The sequence below is a fragment of the Schistocerca cancellata genome, chromosome 10 (genome assembly GCF_023864275.1).
Source record: "Schistocerca cancellata isolate TAMUIC-IGC-003103 chromosome 10, iqSchCanc2.1, whole genome shotgun sequence".
NCBI classification, from domain to species: Eukaryota; Metazoa; Arthropoda; class Insecta; order Orthoptera; family Acrididae; genus Schistocerca; species Schistocerca cancellata.
The window spans coordinates 74,932,174-74,954,693 of NC_064635.1; the positions used below are offsets into that span (position 1 = coordinate 74,932,174).

At 43.8% G+C, this 22,520-nt stretch overlaps 1 protein-coding gene across 1 annotated transcript in view; it reads right to left on the reverse strand.

The window, feature by feature from the left end:
• LOC126106135 (brachyurin-like) overlaps positions 1-22,520 on the reverse strand; it is an 88,033-nt gene that overhangs the window by 7,518 nt on the left and 57,995 nt on the right. The window contains exon 5 of the mRNA XM_049912378.1: positions 7,250-7,386. Coding sequence (XP_049768335.1) covers positions 7,250-7,386 — 137 coding nt within the window. The remainder of the gene's footprint in view (positions 1-7,249; positions 7,387-22,520) is intronic.

The window sequence follows — 22,520 nt, forward strand, 5'->3', positions numbered from 1 at the left end:
ACCATCTGCGTAGCAGAAATGTGTCACTACTTTCAGTGCAGAATGACCTGGATTTGATTCCAGTAACCTTGCAAATTTTTCTGAGGTGGGAAGGTCTAGTACAGGGTTTCTTATTCACTCTCAAAAGCGAAATGGTTTCAAACTAAAATTCGTGCTGTACCAAGACCTATCCACTGAATCGCTAATGCTGCAGCTTGGCTTTCGTTATAAATGAGAATGCTTTGTTATCTGTTAGCTGTTGGTTAAATAGTAACAGAAATTATTAAATACATACTGTACTGCTAGCACCTCCTTCCGTGTGACATGGTACTTTTCCTTCCACTATGTCAAGATGCTGCTGGCGAATATAATTGTTCTTTCCACTATCTTTCTCTGTTCTTCATCTACTTGGTACAGCTGGTACCAACATCATATTTCGATATGTGACACACCATGTTAAAAACCTTGTCGGCTTTGGGTGGGCTATGATCTCGAAATTGTTCAACCTTGTCTTCCTCTTTCGAAACCTGTATTTGTATTGGTTACCTCAATGTCAATTTTTTTTCCTTCAGTAATCATTTAGTATTTCATAGTTCAGGGTGTCTTAATTTTCAAAATGGTGGTAGCAATAGTTAATACCCTAGAAACTCTTCAATTGCTTTTGGTATGTAGATATGGGTAAGTTATTAACTGGTTGTAGCTTCTCTGGGTTGAGCCTAATCTAACATAAACACATGTCCTCAAAATTTGATTTACCGTCGCCGATAATCATATTTGCTTTTATATATATATATATATATATATATATATATATATATATATATATATTACCTCCAGCTTATTAGAATATTTCTTATTATCCGTTCTTGGCTCAAATGGCTCTGAGCACTATGGGACTTAACTTTTAAGATCATTAGTCCCCTAGGACTTAGAACTACTTAAACCTAACTAACCTAAGGACATCACACACATCCATGCCCGAGGCAGGATTCGAACCTACGACCGCAGCGGTCGCGCGGCTCCAGACTGTAGCGCCTAGAACCGCTCGGCCACCACGGCCGGCCTATCCGTTCTTCCACTGCCTCACTCACCACAATGAGATGGTTGACATAATCTGTATTCGCCTTAGCAAATCTTCATATAATTCGCTGTCTAACACACATGTAAAAGAGGGGATCAGTTCTGGTAACACCTGCTGTCGTATAAAAATGTGGTATACTATTGAAATTATTTATCCTACGGGACTTGGTGGTCTGTCAGGTCGAAACTACTAACTACCTGGCACTTTTGAATATTTGTAATGGTTCATTGAGAGTGGCTGGTCTGTGACTTTCACACTCAAACAACAGCAAGGCTTTTCATGCATCTGATACAAGGTGTATGTCAGCATCCTTTTTGTCTACAGAAAACAGAAGATTATTGTACTGGAGTCATTCTCTTTCCCTCCCAATTCTTACTTTCCATTTTCGAAATGTAATTCCACTTTCTAGCTTTCCATCCCATCTGCACCAGTTATTATTGGCACCTTATAACCTTGATACCGTGAACGACCGATCCACTAATTCTGATACCACAGACTGGCAAATTTGACTCATAGGCCCCTTTTTTCAGTAGGCTCTCACACAATGTCTCGGATACTGAGTATGCTTCATCCTACGAGGTGCATTCAAGTTCTAAGGCCTCCGATTTATTTTCTAATTAACTACTCACCCGAAATCGATGAAACTGGCGTTACTTCTCGACGTAATCGCCCTGCAGACATACACATTTTTCACAACGCTGACGCCATGATTCCATGGCAGCGGCGAAGGCTTCTTTAGGAGTCTGTTTTGACGACTGGAAAATCGCTGAGGCAGTAGCAGCACGGCTGGTGAATGTGCGGCCACGGAGAGTGTCTTTCATTGTTGGAAAAAGCCCAAATTCACTAGGAGGCAGGTCAGGTGAGTAGGGAGCCTGAGGAATCACTTCAAAGTTGTTATCACGAAGAAACTGTTGCGTAACGTTAGCTCGATGTGCGGGTGTGTTTTCTTGGTGAAACCGCACACGCGCAGCCCTTCTCGGACGTTTTTGTTGCAGTGCAGGAAGGAATTTGTTCTTCAAAACATTTTCGTAGGATGCCGTGTGGTCGTCCGTCAGCATTCGTGGCACCCACCTGGATGACACTTTTCGCATTTTCAGGTCGTCATGCAGGATTGTGTGCACAGAACCCACAGAAATGCCAACTCTGGAGGCGATCTGTTCAACAGTCATTCGGCGATCCCCCAAAACAATTCTCTCCACTTTCTCTATCATGTCATCAGACCGGCTTCTGCGAGCCCGAGGTTGTTTCGGTTTGTTGTCACACGATGTTCTGCCTTCATTAAACTGTCACACCCACGAATGCACTTTCGACACATCCATAACTCCATCACCACATGTCTCCTTCAACTGTCGATGAGTTTCAGTTGGTTTCACACCACGAAAATTCAGAAAACGAATGATTGCACGCTGTTCAAGTAAGGAAAACGTCGCCACTTTAAGTATTTAAAACAGTTCTCATTCTCGCCGCTGGCGGTAAAATTTCATCTGCCGTACGGTGCTGCCATCTCAGGGACGTATTGACAATGAACGCGGCCTCATTTTAAAACAATGCGCATATTTCTATCTCTTTCCAGTCCGGAGGAAAAAAGTTGGAGGCCTTAGGACTTGAATGCAACTCGTATAAAGCTTACACGTCAATATCTATTTCTACAGCTTCAATATGAGACGCTTGTTCTTGTTCCACTAAGTTTCTTTCTTCTGTTAGTTTCTCCACTTCGTCCTTCAGGCTTTCAGTTACGATCCGTGCTTTTGGAGGAGCCCTACGTTACTTCCATGGTGTGGCTTGCCTAGAACCATTTCCTGTTTCCCTGCTTATCATCTCTTCCTTTTGATTTCTCCTTCAGTTGCGGCTCTCCTGTTCATACACGGGAAAGATTACTACAAAGTTGTTGCACCTGCTGCGGCCACTGCTGTGACCTCAGAAACTCCCCCTCACATAGCTGCCCCTTCCTTCTTTGCATCCTCTATGCAATGCTTAGCGCTGCATATCGTCGATCATTTAGCTAGCACTCCAGCTAGTCACCTCTGCACGCGTAACCTCGCTAGTTCAGGACCACATTATTTCTGTTACAGTCGTATCTTTCCAAGGTTCCTCTTTACTCGTTTTCAAATCATCCTTGTGTGCTCTCTCTTTTCGACTATCGTGCTGTCTGACATATCTCCACAACGTGCTGGTACTCTGCTCATTACACATCTTATGAAGGTTTTGTCTGCTCTGCTCATTACTAATATTATTAAGGTTTTGTTCGCTACTGGTGTGGCCAAATATCTGTTTAATTCTAGTGACTTTCCTACTATGCCTACCATCGACCCATTGGTCACTCTAACATATTTTCACAGCCTCATCTCATCCCTGACAAATATTCATCCAAAGAAGTCGTTTCATACTGGTTGTGTGTCATCCTTGTAAATTCAGGGAATCTCCACAGTTGACCGCTCCATTGTTCGGCCTCATCACAGCGAAATCTATGTCTTTTATATTGGCCCATTTTTTGCATATCTCTATTTTAAGCCTGTATAAAAATACTACTGGATGCAGTCTTCGTCTGAGTATGAAAATTTTACAATCTCTGTCGAAAGCACTGCACTCTTTTAACCGATTTGTTACTATGTCGTACCCTCCTTCATATTAACGTTTGCAATTTCTCTCTGAAAAATTTGCCATTCCGTGATACCTAACTTATTGTTCGTAGTGCCTACAGTACCATCAGTCATATGCATCAATATTGCCAACTTCGTCATGACATTTGTGATCTTTGTGTCACTATTGTCGCTAATTTCGCCTATTTTTTTCTGTGATGGTTTTTGCCTCACATTGTACAGACGCTAGCTGCGGGCCGATCTTGCTCACGACGCGTTGATTTGCCTATTGTTGATCGAATTTTTTGATTCACTCATTCCATTTATTGAGGACCTCTGATTATTGAGCCGGCCGGAGTGGCCGAGCGGTTCTAGGCGCTAAAGTCTGGAACCGCGCGGCCGCTACGGTCGCAGCTTCGAATCCTGCCTCGGGCATGGATGTGTGTGATGTCCTTAGGTTAGTTAGGTTTAAGTAGTTCTAAGTTCTAGGGGACTGATGACCTCAGGCGTTAAGTCACTTAGTGCTCAGAGGTTTTTGAACCATTTTTTCTGATTATTGAGCCTTTACTTCTCTTATTTAGGCACCGTTTCCTTCTGTCTTTCTCTTCCTATCATCTCTGTTTTCATCTATCCTTTTCTCTATTACAGTGGTGTTTTTGTTTATCTTTCCAAGCCCGCGGTTATCGGACCCATTGGCGCATTTGCAGCTGCTAAGAGCCTGTGCATATTTAAATACTTTTCGCCTCTGGTACTTGCCTGAACTTGTTCCTGTTACGTCTTCCCTTTACTTTGTAAGTTTTGTTGATTAGCGTACTACTGTCTTGCACATCCACCATATCCTCCATGAAGTCAGACTCTGTTGTCCTTGTTCCAATATTTCTGATATTCTCGAATCGATGCCTACCATCTTCCTTACTGCGTCTAGTTTGCATAACTTAAATTCTGTTCATTGTCCATCCTGATATGTCTTTTCTTGACTTCGGCCATCTTTGACTTGATACACTGTATTTCCCTTCCTGACATTGTACACTAATTTATTCACAGCACTCTTGCAAGATACATTTCTACTTCTACTGAACAAAGCCTACAAAAGCAATGCTGCATCTACCATAATGCTTTGGCTATACTTCCAAGTTTATTTGCCTCAGAACATAGTTCGCTTCACTGCTGTGGTTGATGTATTGTGATTGTTGATCGTCTCATACCACTGCAGTCTGAGTTATAGTGTGTGTGTGGTCACGGTGTTTGTTCTTTCACTTGTTTGTCAGATCTTCTGCACACGTCAGAAACTATTGTCATTCACGCTTGCAGTACATACCTTAATCTTACCATGCATAGTTCAACACAGTTCCTTTTGGTGATAGTCGGAACTGAAGATTGTGTCACAGTACGCCAATAGTATGCTCTCCGTTTGTAATTTGAGCTACTACCTGGCGACTGGACAACAGATCATGTCACATATAGAATGGCTGTTTACCTATTTTTTCATGAGGTATATGTAATTAATAGCCACCAACTTCGTAATTACACAAGACCACAATCTATTATAAAACGTAAGACGATTTACGTAAACTTGGCATAGCGGTTCTCAGTAATGAAAGTTCCTAACTATGCCCCAAATCCGCACATTTGCAGATTCACACTGAGGAATTGTCATTCTGGAGATGTCACTATTTTATTAGTCATTATTCATTCATGGACACCAGCTTCGACTTGTACTACACTCTTCTATAAATCATTAATCGACGGAAATTCTAGCAAGTAACTTCCGTTCTATTCCCACTTCAAAGATAAAACTCTTTCCTTTTGTTTAGCCTTGATATATGTAATTATTAAAGAAGAATCACTCAACGTCTTACTACAAACCTGGCTCTCAACCCTACCTTTAACTTTTACTGTGACCGATGCCCATCATTACTGTCTAATGAGCACTTCTAGCTAACACTTCTAGCTCCCGGCACTGACCAACTTACACATTCACTCAGAACATACTGAAATGATTCTGTAGTGACCCAGCAATGCTGTAGCTACTGTGTCGTTGGCCAGCGGAATTAAGCCAAAAGTAACGAATACAGAAGATGGAGTACTCCCATATAGCGTAGAATGCCTGTGGTGAGGGTTTTTTTTTTGTGAAGCTTGGATGCCAGGTGGGAGGCACAAGAATTTGCTTTTGTATGTGTGTGTGTGCGTGTGTGTGTGTGTGTGTGTGTGTGTGTGTGTGTAGAGACAAAGAGGCAAACCGTCGCTTTCACACCTGTTGCCGAGAAATTCTGCTTCCTTCGGCTCTGTGCGTCGCGAATGTCACCATCACATCAGAGAGCGTAATGAAGTGCACAGAAGAAGTCAAATGAATAATCTTTAATGACTAACAGCCACCAAAGTAATCCTGAGATAATGATTAATGCAGTGGACATTTTATTTTTTCTTTCTAAATTGTACTCCTTGACGTAAAAATACTAATTGCATAAGAATAGGCTTTCTAAGTGCTCACTGCAATAAGTTTCTACATGATCCAAAATACATCTATTTTACAGAAATAAAACGGTTGTATTAGTATCTGTTTATGTTCTTCAAGGTGGTGCACCTAGTCCTTTTATGTCTTAATGGTTACAAATGCCAAATTCATATATAAAATTTTATAATTAATTGTATTATCCCGAAATACGGGAGGAGGTATGATACACAAACTGAGGTTGCAGTCATTAAAACAAAGGCATTTTTCGCTGCGGCAAGACCTTCTCATGAAATTCCAGTCACCAACGTTCTCCTCACCTGCATAGGGAAAAGTTATCGTAATAATAAAACAAGAGAAATCACAGCTCGCAAGAGAAGGTTTAAGTGTTCGTTTTACCCGCACGCTGCTCGAGAGCGAAACGGTAGAGAAGTAGCTTGAATGTGGTTTGATGAACCCTCTGCCAGGCACTCAGTTGCGAATAGCAGAGTAATCACGTGAATGTAGGTGTAGATACAGAAGTGGATATTTATATGTTTAAAAGGTCAGGCTATACCTAATACTGTCACCACCTAAATCTCTTGCCAGTGTGGATATCAAAAATGGCTCTGAGCACTATGGGACTTAACTTCTGAGGTCATCAGTCCCCTAGAACTTAGAACTACTTAAACGTAACTAACCTAAAGACATCACACACATCCATGCCCGAGGCAGGATTCGAACCTGCGACCGTAACGGTCGCGCGGTTCCAGACTGTAGCGCCTAGAACCGCTCGGCCACTCAGGCCGGCTGTGAATATCAACATAATCATCGATCAGAAGTCTTAGGGAAGAAATGGATATAACGATTTCACCCTCCTGCAACTTCTGAGACATTGACATCTGCGGACATTAACACGTTGATAACAAGTGGAAAACTCAGGAGCCTAGATGTCAGTCCCGGCTAGATTACGCGATACTTTGACAGGCTATCAGTGAATGCAAGCAGACCGTGTGATGGAGCAAAACCTGTTAATTCGATGAAAGAAACTGTAAAAACATTGATTAATTAATTGTAAATAGCACTTACTATTTCGCTACAAACCCAGAGTCTGAAAAGCCACACATTAAGAAGCAGTTTAGGGCTAAGTGGTCAAGACGAATCACATTTTCTACTCACAGGGCACATGCCAGTGTACTCGTTTCCGGCACACAGCGTGCTTCCAATAATGCGGCCTGGCTCATAGTACTGCGTACACGCTGAGTTGGGAATAACCGTCACTTCGGTCCATTGAAGAACCTCTGGACAGCAGGTCGCTGTAACGAAAAGAGTTTTATTGTGTCGTCTTCGTATCCAGTTACAGCACCCTCCAGCACCAACATAATATAAATAAATAATATCAATTCCAAGCCATTTGCACTGTAGGGATCTCTGAGTAATGAACAGCGAAATTCAGAAAAACAATCTTTGCAGTAACTTGTGAATGCCGTTGTACAAATTACCAAACTCCATTGGCCCAAATATTTCATTACGATAGAGAATGAATCAGTTTCGATGCGACGAATCAATCACAAGTTGGTGTACCGGGTTACATACTGGCTGTTGTCAGACGAATGATCAGCGCAGAGAAACATACTAAACTTTATCAGATTACCTTCCATTCGGAAAGCGGTTGCACTCAGCGACTGACAGGACAAGACAAGACAAAACAAAACATACTGAACTATATTATCAGGTATATACGAATTAGTTTTCAGAAAAACATTTGATACCGGTGACACTTACCTAAATTGAAGAAAGAGATTAAAATTTTAATACTTTTGACTCTATATTTAATCTGTTTTAACCGAAAGTTCATCAGTGAGGTAAAACAAGCAATTCAAGACAAGCAGTTCTAGATTAAATTAGTCTTTCATAACTGTTGACGTCAGCTGATATTTGTCATGGATTATTGGGACTGTGAGATGTTCTCATTCCAGACGTAAGTAGAGCTTTGTTGAAGAATATTAAAGTAAATAATTTTTATGTACTGTGTTTTTGAATATTACCTTTTTAAAATTCTTGATTAATTATTTATAGCCAATCTTATTAATAATTACTTGTGCTGGCAAAGCCATTTCTCCGCTTCTGTCTAGAGAATCGATCAAAAATCATAATGAGTGAATGCCAGTGATTACTGTCATTGTCGATTTCGACCCAGCTCCCATTACCAAAAAGGAAAGAGGAACCCATAATTGTGGGATTGTGGACTCGAGGCACTGCAGAAAAAGTAAACTTTAAGATGTTCTAAAATAATTGGTGCAGATCACGGGAAAAACCTGATAGATCCTTGTGTGTTAGGATTAACGGATAAGTAAAAAAGACCATCTTCGAAAGGAAAAATAAAATGTGGGAGGACAAATGCGAAAAAATCGATCGAAGCGTGGAGGTCTGTTGTGTTTTCTGATGAAAGCTGGTCCCCACTCGGTGCCAGTGATGACCATGCGATGGTTAAAAGGAGGCCCGTTGAGGGCCTTTAACCAACCTGTCTGAGTGCCAGACACAGTGGACCTACACCTGGAGTGTAGTATTTGAGAGTTGTAGCATCGCGTTTTAGTACCTGAATAGTGTAAAATCGCGTAGTCTCCTTCCGCCGCCGAGCAGTGTGTCAGCAGTGCGCAAGTAGCAGCATTACTGCATTTACTAGGCAATCTTGTATTTTAATAACTGTTTAAATTTTGTGTCGATTTGTTTGCCCTCTCTGTAGATTAGTTCAGATGTTCTTTGCACAACAGTTGTTAGCATGGATAGGGACTGCAACTGCTGTGTTCGGATGCAGGCTGAGTTGGCATCCCTTCGCTCCCAGCTTCAGGCAGTGTTGGCTTCGGTCACACAGCTTGAGGCTGTTGCCAATGGGCATCACTGTGGGGGTCCGGATGGGGGTTTGTCGGGGACGGCCAGCTCGTCCCACGCATCCCCCGATCGGACTACGACTGTGGTTGCCCGGCATACTGCCCGCATTGAGGCTGATCCCTCACCTGTGGTAGAGTGGGAGGTCGTCTCAAGGTGTGGCAGAGGGCGAAAGACATTCCGGAGGGCTGAACGGAAGGCCTCTCCAGTTTGTCTGACGAATCGGTTTCAGGCTCTGTCAGGCTGATACTGATCTTCGGCCTGACATGGCTGCTTGTGCTGTTCCAGAGGTTGCCCCTCAGTCTGCAAGATCCAGGCGGTCGCAGAGGGTGGGCTTACTGGTAGTTGGGAGCTCCAACGTCAGGCGCGTAATGGGGCCCCTTAGGGATATGGAAGCAAGAAAGGGGAAGAAAACCAATGTGCACTCAGTGTGCATACCGGAGGGAGTCATTCCATATGTGGAAAGGGTCCTTCCGGATGCCATGAAGGGTACAGGGTGCACCCATCTGCAGGTGGTCGCTCATGTCGGCACCAATGATGTGTGTCGCTATGGATCGGAGGAAATCCTCTCTGGCTTCCGGCGGCTATCTGATTTGGTGAAGACTGCCAGTCTCGCTAGCGGGATGAAAGCAGAGCTCACCATCTGCAGCATCGTCGACAGGACTGACTGCGGACCTTTGGTACAGAGCCGAGTGGAGGGTCTGAATCAGAGGCTGAGACGGTTCTGCGACCGTGTGGGCTACAGATTCCTCGACTTGCGCTATAGGGTGGTGGGGTTTCGGGTTCCGCTGGATAGGTCAGGAGTCCACTAAACGCAACAAGCGGCTACACGGGTAGCAGGGGTTGTGTGGCGTGGGCTGGGCGATTTTTTACGTTAGATGGCCTTGGGCAAGTACAGAAATGGCAACAGCCTCAACGGGTGCGGGGCAAAGTCAGGACATGCGGGGACCAAGCAGCAATCGGTATTGTAATTGTAAACTGTCGAAGCTGCGTTGGTAAAGTACCGGAACTTCAAGCTCTGATAGAAAGCACCGAAGCTGAAATCGTTATAGGTACAGAAAGCTGGCTGAAGCCAGAGATAAATTCTGCCGAAATTTTTACAAAGGTACAGACGGTGTTTAGAAAGGATAGATTGCATGCAACCGGTGGTGGAGCGTTCGTCGCTGTTAGTAGTAGTTTATCCTGAAGTAGAAGTGGATAGTTCCTGTGAATTATTTTTGGTGGAGGTTACACTCAACAACCGAGCTACGTTAATAATTGGCTCCTTTTACCGACCTCCCGACTCAGCAGCATTAGTGGCAGAACAACTGAGAGAAAATTTGGAATACATTTCACATAAATTTTCTCAGTATGTTATAGTCTTAGGTGGAGATTTCAATTTATCAGATATAGACTGGGACACTCAGATGTTTAGGACGGGTGGTAGGGACAGAGCATCGAGTGACATTATACTGAGTGCACTATCCGAAAATTACCTCGAGCAATTAAACAGAGAACCGACTCGTGGAGATAACATCTTGGACCTACTGATAACAAACAGACCCGAACTTTTCGACTCTGTAAGTGCAGAACAGGGAATCAGTGATCATAAAGCCGTTGCAGCATCCCTGAATATAGAAATAAATAGGAATATAAAAAAGGGGAGGAAGGTTTATCTGTTTAGCAAGAGTAATAGAAGGCAGATTTCAGACTACCTAACAGATCAAAACGAAAATTTCTGTTCCGACACTGACAATGTTGAGTGTTTATGGAAAAAGTTCAAGGCAATCGTAAAATGCGTTTTAGACAGGTACGTGCCGAGTAAAACTGTGAGGGACGGGAAAAACCCACCGTGGTTCAACAACAAAGTTAGGAAACTACTGCGAAAGCAAAGAGAGCTTCACTGCAAGTTTAAACGCTGCCAAAACCTCTCAGACAAACAGAAGCTAAACGATGTCAAAGTTAGCGTAAGGAGGGCTATGCGTGAAGCGTTCAGTGAATTCGAAAGTAAAATTCTATGTACCGACTTGACAGAAAATCCTAGGAAGTTCTGGTCTTACGTTAAATCAGTAAGTGGCTCGAAACAGCATATCCAGACACTCCGGGATGATGAAGGCATTGAAACAGAGGATGACACGCGTAAAGCTGAAGTACTAAACACCTTTTTCCAAAGCTGTTTCACAGAAGAAGACCGCACTGCAGTTCCTTCTCTAACTCCTCGCACAAACGAAAGAATGGCTGACATCGAAATAAGTGTCCAAGGAATAGAAAAGCAACTGGAATCACTCAACAGAGGAAAGTCCACTGGACCTGACGGGATACCAATTCGATTCTACACAGAGTGCGCGAAAGAACTTGTTCCCCTTCTAACAGTCGTGTACCGCAAGTCTCTAGAGGAACGGAAGGTTCCAAATGATTGGAAAAGTGCACAGGTAGTCCCAGTCTTCAAGAAGGGTCGTCGAGCAGATGCGCAAAACTATAGACGTCTCTGACGTCGATCTGTTGTAGAATTTTAGAACATGTTTTTTGCTCGAGTATCATGTCGTTTATGGAAACCCAGAATCTACTATGTAGGAATCAACATGGATTCCGGAAACAGCGATCGTGTGAGACCCGACTCGCTTTATTTGTTCATGAGACCCAGAAAATATTAGATACAGGCTCCCAGGTAGATGCTATTTTCCTTGACTTCCGGAAGGCGTTCGATACAGTTCCGCACTGTCGCCTGATAAACAAAGTAAGAGCCTACGGAATATCAGACCAGCCGTGTGGCTGGATTGAAGAGTTTTTAGCAAACAGAACACAGCATGTTGTTATCAATGGAGAGACGTCTACAGACGTTAAAGTAAGCTCTGGCGTGCCACAGGGGAGTGTTATGGGACCATTGCTTTTCACAATATATATAAATGATCTAGTAGATAGTGTCGGAAGTTTCATGCGGCTTTTCGCGGATGATGCTGTAGTATACAGAGAAGTTGTAGCATTAGAAAATTGTAGCGAAATGCAGGAAGATCGGCAGCGGATAGGCACTTGGTGCAGGGAGTGTCAACTGACTCTTAACATAGACAAATGTAATGTATTGCGAATACATAGAAAGAAGGATCCTTTATTGTATGATTATATGATAGCGGAACAAACACTGGTAGCAGTTACTTCTGTAAAATATCTGGGAGTATGCGTGCGGAACGATTTGAAGTGGAATGATCATATAAAATTAATTGTTGGTAAGGCGGGCACCAGGTTGAGATTCATTGGGAGTGTCCATCAACAAAGGAGGTGGCTTTACAAAACACTCGTTCGACCTATACTTGAGTATTGCTCATCAGTGTGGGATCCGTACCAGATCGGGTTGACGGAGGAGATAGAGAAGATCCAAAGAAGAGCGGCGCGTTTCGTCACAGGGTTATTTGGTAACCGTGATAGCGTTACGGAGATGTTTAACAAACTCAAGTGGCAGACTCTGCAAGAGAGGCGCTCTGCATCGCGGTGTAGCTTGCTCCAGGTTTCGAGAGGGTGCGTTTCTGGATGAGGTATCGAATATATTGCTTCCCCTACTTTTACCTCCCGAGGAGATCACGAATGTAAAATTAGAGAGATTAGAGCGCGCACGGAGGCTTTCAGACAGTCGTTCTTCCCGCGAACCATACGCGACTGGAACAGGAAAGGGAGGTAATGACAGTGGCACGTAAAGTGCCCTCCGCCACACACCGTTGTGTGGCTTGTGGAGTATAAATGTAGATGTAGACGTAGATGTAGATGTAGAATTATGGTTTGTGGAGTGATGAATGACCGCAGGAGCACTCACGTGGTTATTCCACGCACGCTAACTGCAAATATGTACCTCGGTCCGGTGACTGGACCTGTTGTGCTGCCATACATCAAGAATATTCCATGGGATATTTTTCAACAAGATAACGGTCGCCCACACACCGCTGTTGTAACATGCTCTACAAAGTGTCGGCATGCTGCCTTGGCCTACTCGATCACCAGATCTGTCTCCAATCGAGCACTTATGGGACGTCACTCGACGTCAACTCCAGCGTCATCCACAAACGGCGTTAACCGTCCCTGTATTGACCGACCAAGAGCAACAGGCAAGGAATTCCATTCCCCCCCCCCCCCCCCCACTGACATCAAGCAACTGTACAATACAATCCGTGCATGTTTGCATACTTGTATTCCACGTTCTCTCGGGTACACTGTTTATTAGTGTACCAGCGTTTCGCTTTTGCAATGGCTATCTCGCGCTTACATTAACCTGTGATCTACCAATGTTAACCACTTACAAATGTTACCTAGAGAAATATATTACCGAAATTTCATTACTCTACATTAATTATTTTTTGGTGTTGCCATTGTTTTCCGTCAGTGTATCTTGCCGACCATATAAAGTGCAAAGAATTGTGCACGGTAACGTTGTGGAGCTGGAAACGCTGAAATGCGTTAAATGCAATGGGAGTCATTACGTTTCACATGTTAAAATATTTAAAGGGACAAAAGAGTATTAAAGCAGATGTGACATCGAGTCTGCATTCTGTCAGCAATAGAGAAGGTCCAAGTGATCTCAGGCAAACATGTAATTGAAACTGCATGAGATCCACGAATTTGTCACACGAAGTCAGGGCGATTGGAACGAAAATACAAAGAAGTGAAACGTAGGCCAATTGTTAGATGTAAGTGCTGAAGGAGAGAAATGCGTATTGAGGATTGACTGTTATGAGAAATGTTGTCATAAGAAGGCAAAGGACGGTGCCGAGTTTGGAGAAGTGATGTTCTGTGAGCTGTGAGAGATGATGTTTAGTGAGCATTGACGAACGCAAAGGACGCCGCGATTTGTGTATGATTTTGTGTAGAGGATGTATAGGGGAACGCACTGTTTTAAAAGAGTGTTTTATGTGCTAATGAGAATAAGATGAGACAGTTTTACGGATTCCCAGGTATTCTTAATATGAGATGTGGGAGACGATCACCCATGTAATGGAACAAAAACCCATAATATATATTGAAGGAGGACGAACTAGAAGGATGAAATCTTGGCTCGATTAGTACATTAGAAGACAGGTAATGGAATATGGTGAAACATAAAGCAAGGAATGAAAAAAAGTAAGGTAAGAGGAACAGGCAAATTAAAATTGTAGAAAGCAACAGATAATGGTGCAGGATAGTTTTTGTGTATTTTTTAACGAATTATATGTTTGCTTTAGTTACAGATTTACGTTTTAATGTAAAATGAACGAAGGATGCCAAAGTAGGAAAAACAGGAATTGTAAGTAGTCATTATGAACTAGAGATGACGGAAACCACAGCTAGGGATGGTAATTGATAGAGAATCACTCAGTATCGCTGAATTTCTCGGGTCGAATGTAGTGCACACAAACTAAAAGATTTGAGAACCAACATCCCAATTTCCACCCACTCGGAAATGAAGAATATATATAATTTTGAAATTTAGACAATTAACTTCACTTTTATGCTGATAATTTTTAATTTGTGAGATATAAGCAATTCTATTAAACCTAACTAGTTTCGTTGTTGTTGAAGAAATAACAGTGAGGAAAGAAACATAAATTTCACTGATGTAATTATCGACGTTTGCAATGAATTTATAGAGAAATGGTATGCGAGTTGCATATGTTAATGATCTTCGTGAGCGTAAAGATGGTAACAATATCTATCTGTCTTATGTCAGTTGTGTAACTGATTATTATTCGTAATTTGTTTCCAGGTTGCACAAGCCATACAAGAACTGGAAATACAAAGAAAATCGCAGACGAGAGGTCATACAATTTACTGGATGGTCCTTGAACTACAAGGTAGTACAGGACGCACACACTTTGAAACTGGGTCACTCTTGGTCAGCAGGCATCTAACTGCAGTGATCGGCTGCCATTTGGAACCACTACCCCAGTAGATGAAAGAGACCGCCGACTACCAATCGCGAGCAACACCGGAATCCCCGACCACTTGCCGACGCTCGAGGAAGGTGGAGAGCGCAGCTGACACGAGGACAAGTTGTAACAAGGCTGCGGCCAAAGGATGGGTCCAGCTCCCTACCCCCCCACCGCTCAAAAAAAAAAAAAAAAAAAAAAAAAAAAAAATCACCTGGATGAAATTACACACGATCTGGTTGCCATGCATTGAATTTGAAAGATATTTTGACTTTGAATCATAAGTCGACAAAATGATATGCACTATCGATAGTCACCAAGGCCAACGATATATTTTAACTGTCTATACTTCCATGGTACTGTCCGTTATAACCCATTCCTATTTTAGCCAGCACCAATTGTTGGTATTGTTTGAGCTCGTTCGTTGTTTTGTTAGTCAGTTTAGCTCTTACTTGAGAGGTGCCGCGGTGGTTAGCACACTGGAGTAGCATTCGGGAGAGCGACGGTTCAAACCCACGTCCGGCCATTCTGATTTTTCTGTGATTTCCCTAAATCGCTTCAGGCAAATTCCGGAATGGTTTCTTTGAAAGGGCACGGCCGACTTCCTTCCCCATCCTTTGCAACTCCGAGCTTGTGTTCCGTCTCTAATGACCTTATTGTCGACGGGACGTTAAACACTGCTCTCCCCCTTCTCCTCTTCCTCACTTCTTAATTGCAGTTGAATTTAATGTAAGTGCTAACGTGTTTAAGTGCTGTGTGCTCTTGTGATAGTTTCCATTTATGGATAAGTTTGTAACAAGGAAGAAGAGGAAAATCGATTTTGATTCATCCGCTAGCCTTATGGTAAGTTAAAAACAAGTATGCAGTACCATAATAGTCTAATTATTTATCTACGGCAGTTTATGTTAGTAATGGATTCGTTATTTGGAGGCTGGTAGAAATTTGGTATTGCAATATTTCAGTACTTCACAAGGCATCGGAGCCGTAAATATCATTACAAACAACAGTAAATTGAAATCAGTGCATAAAAATACACTTGGATTTGTCCACGTCGCCCAAAAATGGTGTTGTACACAAGGTTGCATTTCTTTAAAAGATTTGCTCTATATTTGTCATTAGTTGCGAAAATGGCAAAATGTCGCCCAATGTCGTCAGCTGGATGGTACTCAACTACAAAAGCCAGTTCCAATACGGAGTGATGGGGAGCGTTTTGGGGAGAGCAGAAGGGATATGTGATGACAGCCCATTCAATAGTCCGTTTTTAAAAGAAGTTTTCAGCGGGATGTTTCAATTCGTCCTAGCCGACTGCGTTCTGCATCCCTCCATGTCACTTTGGTCCAAAATCTGCACTACTGGCCATTAAAATTGCTACACCACGAAGATGACGTGCTACAGAAGCGAAATATAACCAACAGGAAGAAGATGCTGTGATACGCAAATGATTAGCTTTTCAGAGCATTCACACAACGTTGGCGCCGGTGGCGACACCTACAACGTGCTGACATGGGGAAAGTTTCCAACCGATTTCTCATACATAAACAGCATTTGACCGGCGTTGCCTGGTAAAACGTTGTTGAGATGCCTCGTGTAAGGAGGAGAAATACGTACCATCACGTTTCCGACTTTGATAAAGGTCGGATTGTAGCCGATCGCGATTGCGGTTTATCGTATCGCGACATTGCTGCTCGCGTTGGTCGAGATCCAATGTCTGTTAGCAGAACATGGAATCGGTGGGTTCAGGTGGGTAATACGGAACGCCGTGCTGGATACCAACGGCCTCGTATCACTAGCAGTCGAGATGACAGGCATCATATCCGCATGTCTGTAACTGATCGTGCAGCCACGTCTCGATCCCTGAGTCAACAGATGGGGACGTTTGCAAGACAACAACCATTTGCACGAACAGTTCGACGACGTTTACAGCAGCATTGACTATCAGCTCGGAGACCATTGCTGCGGTTACCCTTGACGCAGCATCACAGACAAGAGCGCCTGCGTTGGTGTACTCAACGACGAATCTGGGTGCACGAATGGCAAAACGTCATTTTTGCGGATGAATCCAACATGATGGTCGCTTCCATGTTTGGCAACATCGCGGTGAACGCACATTGGAAGCGTGTGTATTCGTCATCGCCATACTGGCGTACCACCCGGCGTGATGGTAAGGGGTGCCATTGGTTACACGTCTCGGTCACCTCTTGTTCGCATTGACGGCACTTTGAACAGTGGACGTTACATTTCAGATGTATTACGACCCGTGGCTCTACCCTTCATTCGATCCCTGCGAAACTCGACATTTCAGCAGGAAGATGCACGACTGCATGTTTCAGGTCCTGTACGGGCCTTTCTGGATACACGAAATGTTCGACTGCTGCCCTGGCCAGCACATTCTTCAGATATCTCACCAAACGAGAACGTCTGGTCAATGATGGCCGAGCAACTGGCTCGTCACAGTACGGCAGTTACTACACTTGATGAACTGTGGTATCGTGTTGAAGCTGCATGGGCTGCTGTACCTGTACACGCCATCCAACCTCTGTTTGACTCAATGCCCAGGCGTATCAAGGCCGTTATTACGGCCAGAGGTGGTTGTTCTGGGAACTGATTTCTCAGGATCTATGCACTCAAATTGCGTGAAACTGTAATCACATGTCACTTCTAGTATAATATACTTGTCCAATGAATACCCGTTTATCATCTGCATTTCTTCTTGGTGTAGCAATTTTAATGGCCAGTAGTGTGTTTACACTCTTATAATACTGTAACAACTGAATCCAGCATTTCCGTGGATAGTTAAATCTTAAAATATGCATGCATTCATGCACTATCAAATGACTAAACATGCAGAATTAAAGAAAAAACATGCAATGCCAGAATTCAATCTTTTGTTTTGGTGCATTTTATTTTACTTTACAACAATGTACAACAACCAGTTGTTCCAAATTCTCCGATGACTTGGGGTAGCTCCAGGCGTTGGTCTGCTGAGCTAGCAATCCCTGCATTCGGGAGGGGAGGTGGTTTGAATCCGTCCGCCAGCAATCGTGGAAATGGTGTTCTGTTATTTTACGTCTTGAATTTAAGCAAATCCCTGGGTTAGTCTTTTTCCGTCCGAATGCCTTTCTTCCCTGAAAGATTCCAAATTCCTTGAACATGCTGCCCCTCTCCTTAAATGAAAAGAGTTGCATCTCTTTGGATACTCTTGGTACTAAAAACCATCTGATAAATACACTCCTGGAAATTGAAATAAGAACACCGTGAATTCAATGTCCCAGGAAGGGGAAACTTTATTGACACATTCCTGGGGTCAGATACATCACATGATCACACTGACAGAACCACAGGCACATAGACACAGGCAACAGAGCATGCACAATGTCGGCACTAGTACAGTGTATATCCACCTTTCGCAGCAATGCAGGCTGCTATTCTCCCATGGAGACGATCGTAGAGATGCTGGATGTAGTCCTGTGGAACGGCTTGCCATGCCATTTCCACCTGGCGCCTCAGTTGGACCAGCGTTCGTGCTGGACGTGCAGACCGCGTGAGACGACGCTTCATCCAGTCCCAAACATGCTCAATGGGGGACAGATCCGGAGATCTTGCTGGCCAGGGTAGTTGACTTACACCTTCTAGAGCACGTTGGGTGGCACGGGATACATGCGGACGTGATTTGTCCTGTTGGAACATCAAGTTCCCTTGCCGGTCTAGGAATGGTAGAACGATGGGTTCGATGACGGTTTGGATGTACCGTGCACTATTCAGTGTCCCCTCGACGATCACCAGTGGTGTACGGCCAGTGTAGGAGATCGCTCCCCACACCATGATGCCGGGTGTTGGCTCTGTGTGCCTCGGTCGTATGCAGTCCTGATTGTGGCGCTCACCTGCACGGCGCCAAACACGCATACGACCATCATTGGCACCAAGGCAGAAGCGACTCTCATCGCTGAAGACGACAGGTCTCCATTCGTCCCTCCATTCACGCCTGTCGCGACACTACTGGAGGCGGGCTGCACGATGTTGGGGCGTGAGCGGAAGACGGCCTAACGGTGTGCGGGACCGTAGCCCAGCTTCATGGAGACGGTTGCGAATGGTCCTCGCCGATACCCCAGGAGCAACAGTGTCCCTAATTTGCTGGGAAGTGGCGGTGCGGTCCCCTACGGCACTGCGTAGGATCCTACGGTCTTGGCGTGCATCCGTGCGTCGCTGCGGTCCGGTCCCAGGTCGACGGGCACGTGCACCTTCCGCCGACCACTGGCGACAACATCGATGCACTATGGAGACCTCACGACCCACGTGTTGAGCAATTCGGCGGTACGTCCACCCGGCCTCCCGCATGCCCACTATACGCCCTCGCTCAAAGTCCATCAACTGCACATACGGTTCACGTCCACGCTGTCGCGGCATGCTACCAGTGTTAAAGACTGCGATGGAGCTCCGTACGCCACGGCAAACTGGCTGACACTGACGGCGGCGGTGCACAAATGCTGCGCAGCTAGCGCCATTCGACGGCCAACACCGCGGTTCCTGGTGTGTCCGCTGTGCCGTGCGTGTGATCATTGCTTGTACAGCCCTCTCGCAGTGTCCGGAGCAAGTATGGTGGGTCTGACACACCGGTGTCAATGTGTTCTTTTTTCCATTTCCAGGAGTGTAATAACTCAGATTCTCTTCTTTTAAGCTCCTGCATTTATCTGCCGTGATATTCTGTATTGCAGAAAATGAATTCTCTTACATGTCGAAAGGTGAGAGATGCATCGTTAAATGAGGAAATTTGGGAATGTGTAAGGTTGAATAATTACGGATCATTTGCGTTTTCATAACCAATAATTGTTCTAGCTTCTCCGACAAACAGAGATCTCTTTATGCCAAAAGCCCAGTCGATAACCGTCACGGTGTCCAAAAAAATTAACGCTTCTTCGTACCTGATCAGTTCCTCTCTCAAATCCAGACTGAAAGAACAAGAGTGCAAAATGACCTTAGAGTATGAAGGGAGACTGGAGTATGGCTGCTTCTAAGCGGTTTGTTATAATACAGCCCTCCTAAGCCAGGAGATTATATCTCTTGTTGATGAAAACTCCGATATCATTGTCGAATAAAATCGTTTATCAATCTATATGGAAATTCTAGGAATGAATGGAAAACATAGTCTTCTTAAGGTCCTCTTCAACAAATCGGACCCCACCCCTCTGTCAAAAGCCTGGCTACGCCTTGGTTGTAAGGGAAATGTCGTTCGCTGATACCCTGTCCAATTTGTCAAGAGGCCAACTACCTAACTTGCTGATGATTTTCACGAGTTTTCAGCCGGGTTACATCATACTGACGACAACACGATATTTCGGCGGACCATCTGGCCACCATCTTCAGTGGAGATTGACTGCACAATCACGCCGGAACTGAAGAGGCCTCAGATTCGGCGGCTCCTTTATACCGCGGGTACTGGCCGTTGCGCGTGCGCGAGCAACGGAAGAGCTGCCCTCTGTGAGGCGAAGAATTGCAGTGGCGCCAGCAGTGAAAACTGTCAAAAGCGAGGAATCGCAAAATTAAAATGCAGCCGGTCGGAAACCAGACCGTTGTTGTTTTATCTGTGATAAAATAGAATTCCACGTGTTGCTTAAAGGAAAACCTTTATCTCTGTTAATAATATCATCAGACAGACGTATTTCAATTGATTCTTTCAATACACAATCCCAGCCGAGGCAATAATTTGCGTCTCTTTGAAGGACATATTGTGCCCTTCATTAAGACAGTCTTTAGCAACGGCTGATTTTTCCGGTTGAAGCAGACGTGTATGCCGTTGATGTTCCACACATCGATCTTGAACTGTACTAATACTCTGTCCATGACGGTATAAACGAGCCGCCGAATCTGAGGTCTCTTCAGTTCCGGCGTAATTGTGCACTCAATCTCACCTGAAGATGGCGGCCAGATGGTCCGCCGAAACATCGTGTTGTCGTCAGGATGATGGAACCCCGCTGCAAACCCGTGAAAATCAACAGTATTTGATACGCCGGGAAAATCTACGTTATCATACCTAACTTGCTGACTGAATGCTGAATACTATTAGCCTGCGAGAGACTACATGTCACGTTGCGATAACATTTCAACACGGCGTTTTACCTCTATGAACTCGCGAACGTATGAACTAAAACCTATGTGTTATGCAGGTCTCTAACCATGTGTTACCTCAACACTGGTTGCTACAAGCAATACTAAATACTGGAGGTCATTAACCCTTCGTCTATTGAAAGACAGTCCGTGACTTTATCTCCATTTGCAAATACAAATTTTTATACGCCCGTCAGCGTCCTGGTTAGAGACATAAAGTTGCAGAACATCATTAAGGTGACATAGGTTTCAAAAACGTGAACTTTCAACTGTGAGTGTGAACCTAATATTCCTTGGAGAACTGGTACACTGTGAACGATACACCATCGCAATTAGGTCACCTTGCTCAAACAGGAGAGGATCGCATTAGGTCGTCGATCACCATTCACTTACAGTCTGCTCATCATACCGTTTCGGATGGAAGTACTAAGGAGTGATGAGACACGCTTCAAATTCTCTATGGTTATAGTTACAACAATAAGGAATAGCTCAGTAGGCAGAACAGTTGAAGAGGAATGGACATCTCTAAAAAGGGCAATCAGAGAATATGGAAAAATAATATGGGTACAAAGAAGGTAACTGCGAAGAAACCATGGGTAACACAAGAACTACTTCAGTTGATCGATGAGAGGGGGAAGTACAAAAATGTTCTGGGAAATTCTGGAATATAGAAATACAAGTCTCGGGGGAGTTAAACAAATAGGAAGTTCAGGGAAGCTAAGACGAAATGGTAGCGGGAAAAATGTGAAGACATCAGAAAAGAAATGACTATCGGAAGGTCAGACTTAGCATACAGGAAAGTCAAAACAACCGTCGGTGGCATTAAAAGCAAGGTTTGTGACATTAGGAGCACAAGGGGTTTTCCCCTGTTAAATGCAGGGGAGAGAGCGGATAGGTGGAATGAATTCACTGAAAGCCTATATGGGGGGAAGAAGAAACAAGAGTCGATTTAGAAGAGATACGTGATCCAGTATTAGAATCAGAATTCAAAAGAGCTTTGGAGGACTTAAGATCAAATAACACAGAAGCGATATACAACATTTCATCAGAAATTCTGAAATCATTGGGGGAAGTGGCACAAAACGACTATTCACGTTGGTGTGCACAATGTATAAGTCTGGTAACACGCAATCTGACTTCCTGAAAATATCATCCACACAATTCCGAAGACTGAGAGAGGTGCCAAGTTCGGGAATTATTGCACAGTCAGCTTAACAGTTTATGCATGTACATTGCTGACTATTTTTCAATTATTAATTAATTAGTTAATGCTGTGACATTCAGTAATCAAGTATCTCAGACCGACATCACAAGGAAGAAATTAAAGAAAAAAATAACCAGAAGCTCAGAATTAATGTGGATGTATCTGTAAATTATATTTACAGTTGTATATTCTATGAAAAGAATTGTAATTTTTATGTTTTATTGTCATTCGTATTGTAACCTTCCTTTGATTGTATCAGGGATGCCAAAGAATTTGGAACATTAGTTGGTCAGAATGGATGACGCCATGGAAAGATGTTCTGTAATGTAATCGAGGTAACAAAGGATATACTGAGTATTGCTTGAGTCTCGCAACAGTAAGAACAGTG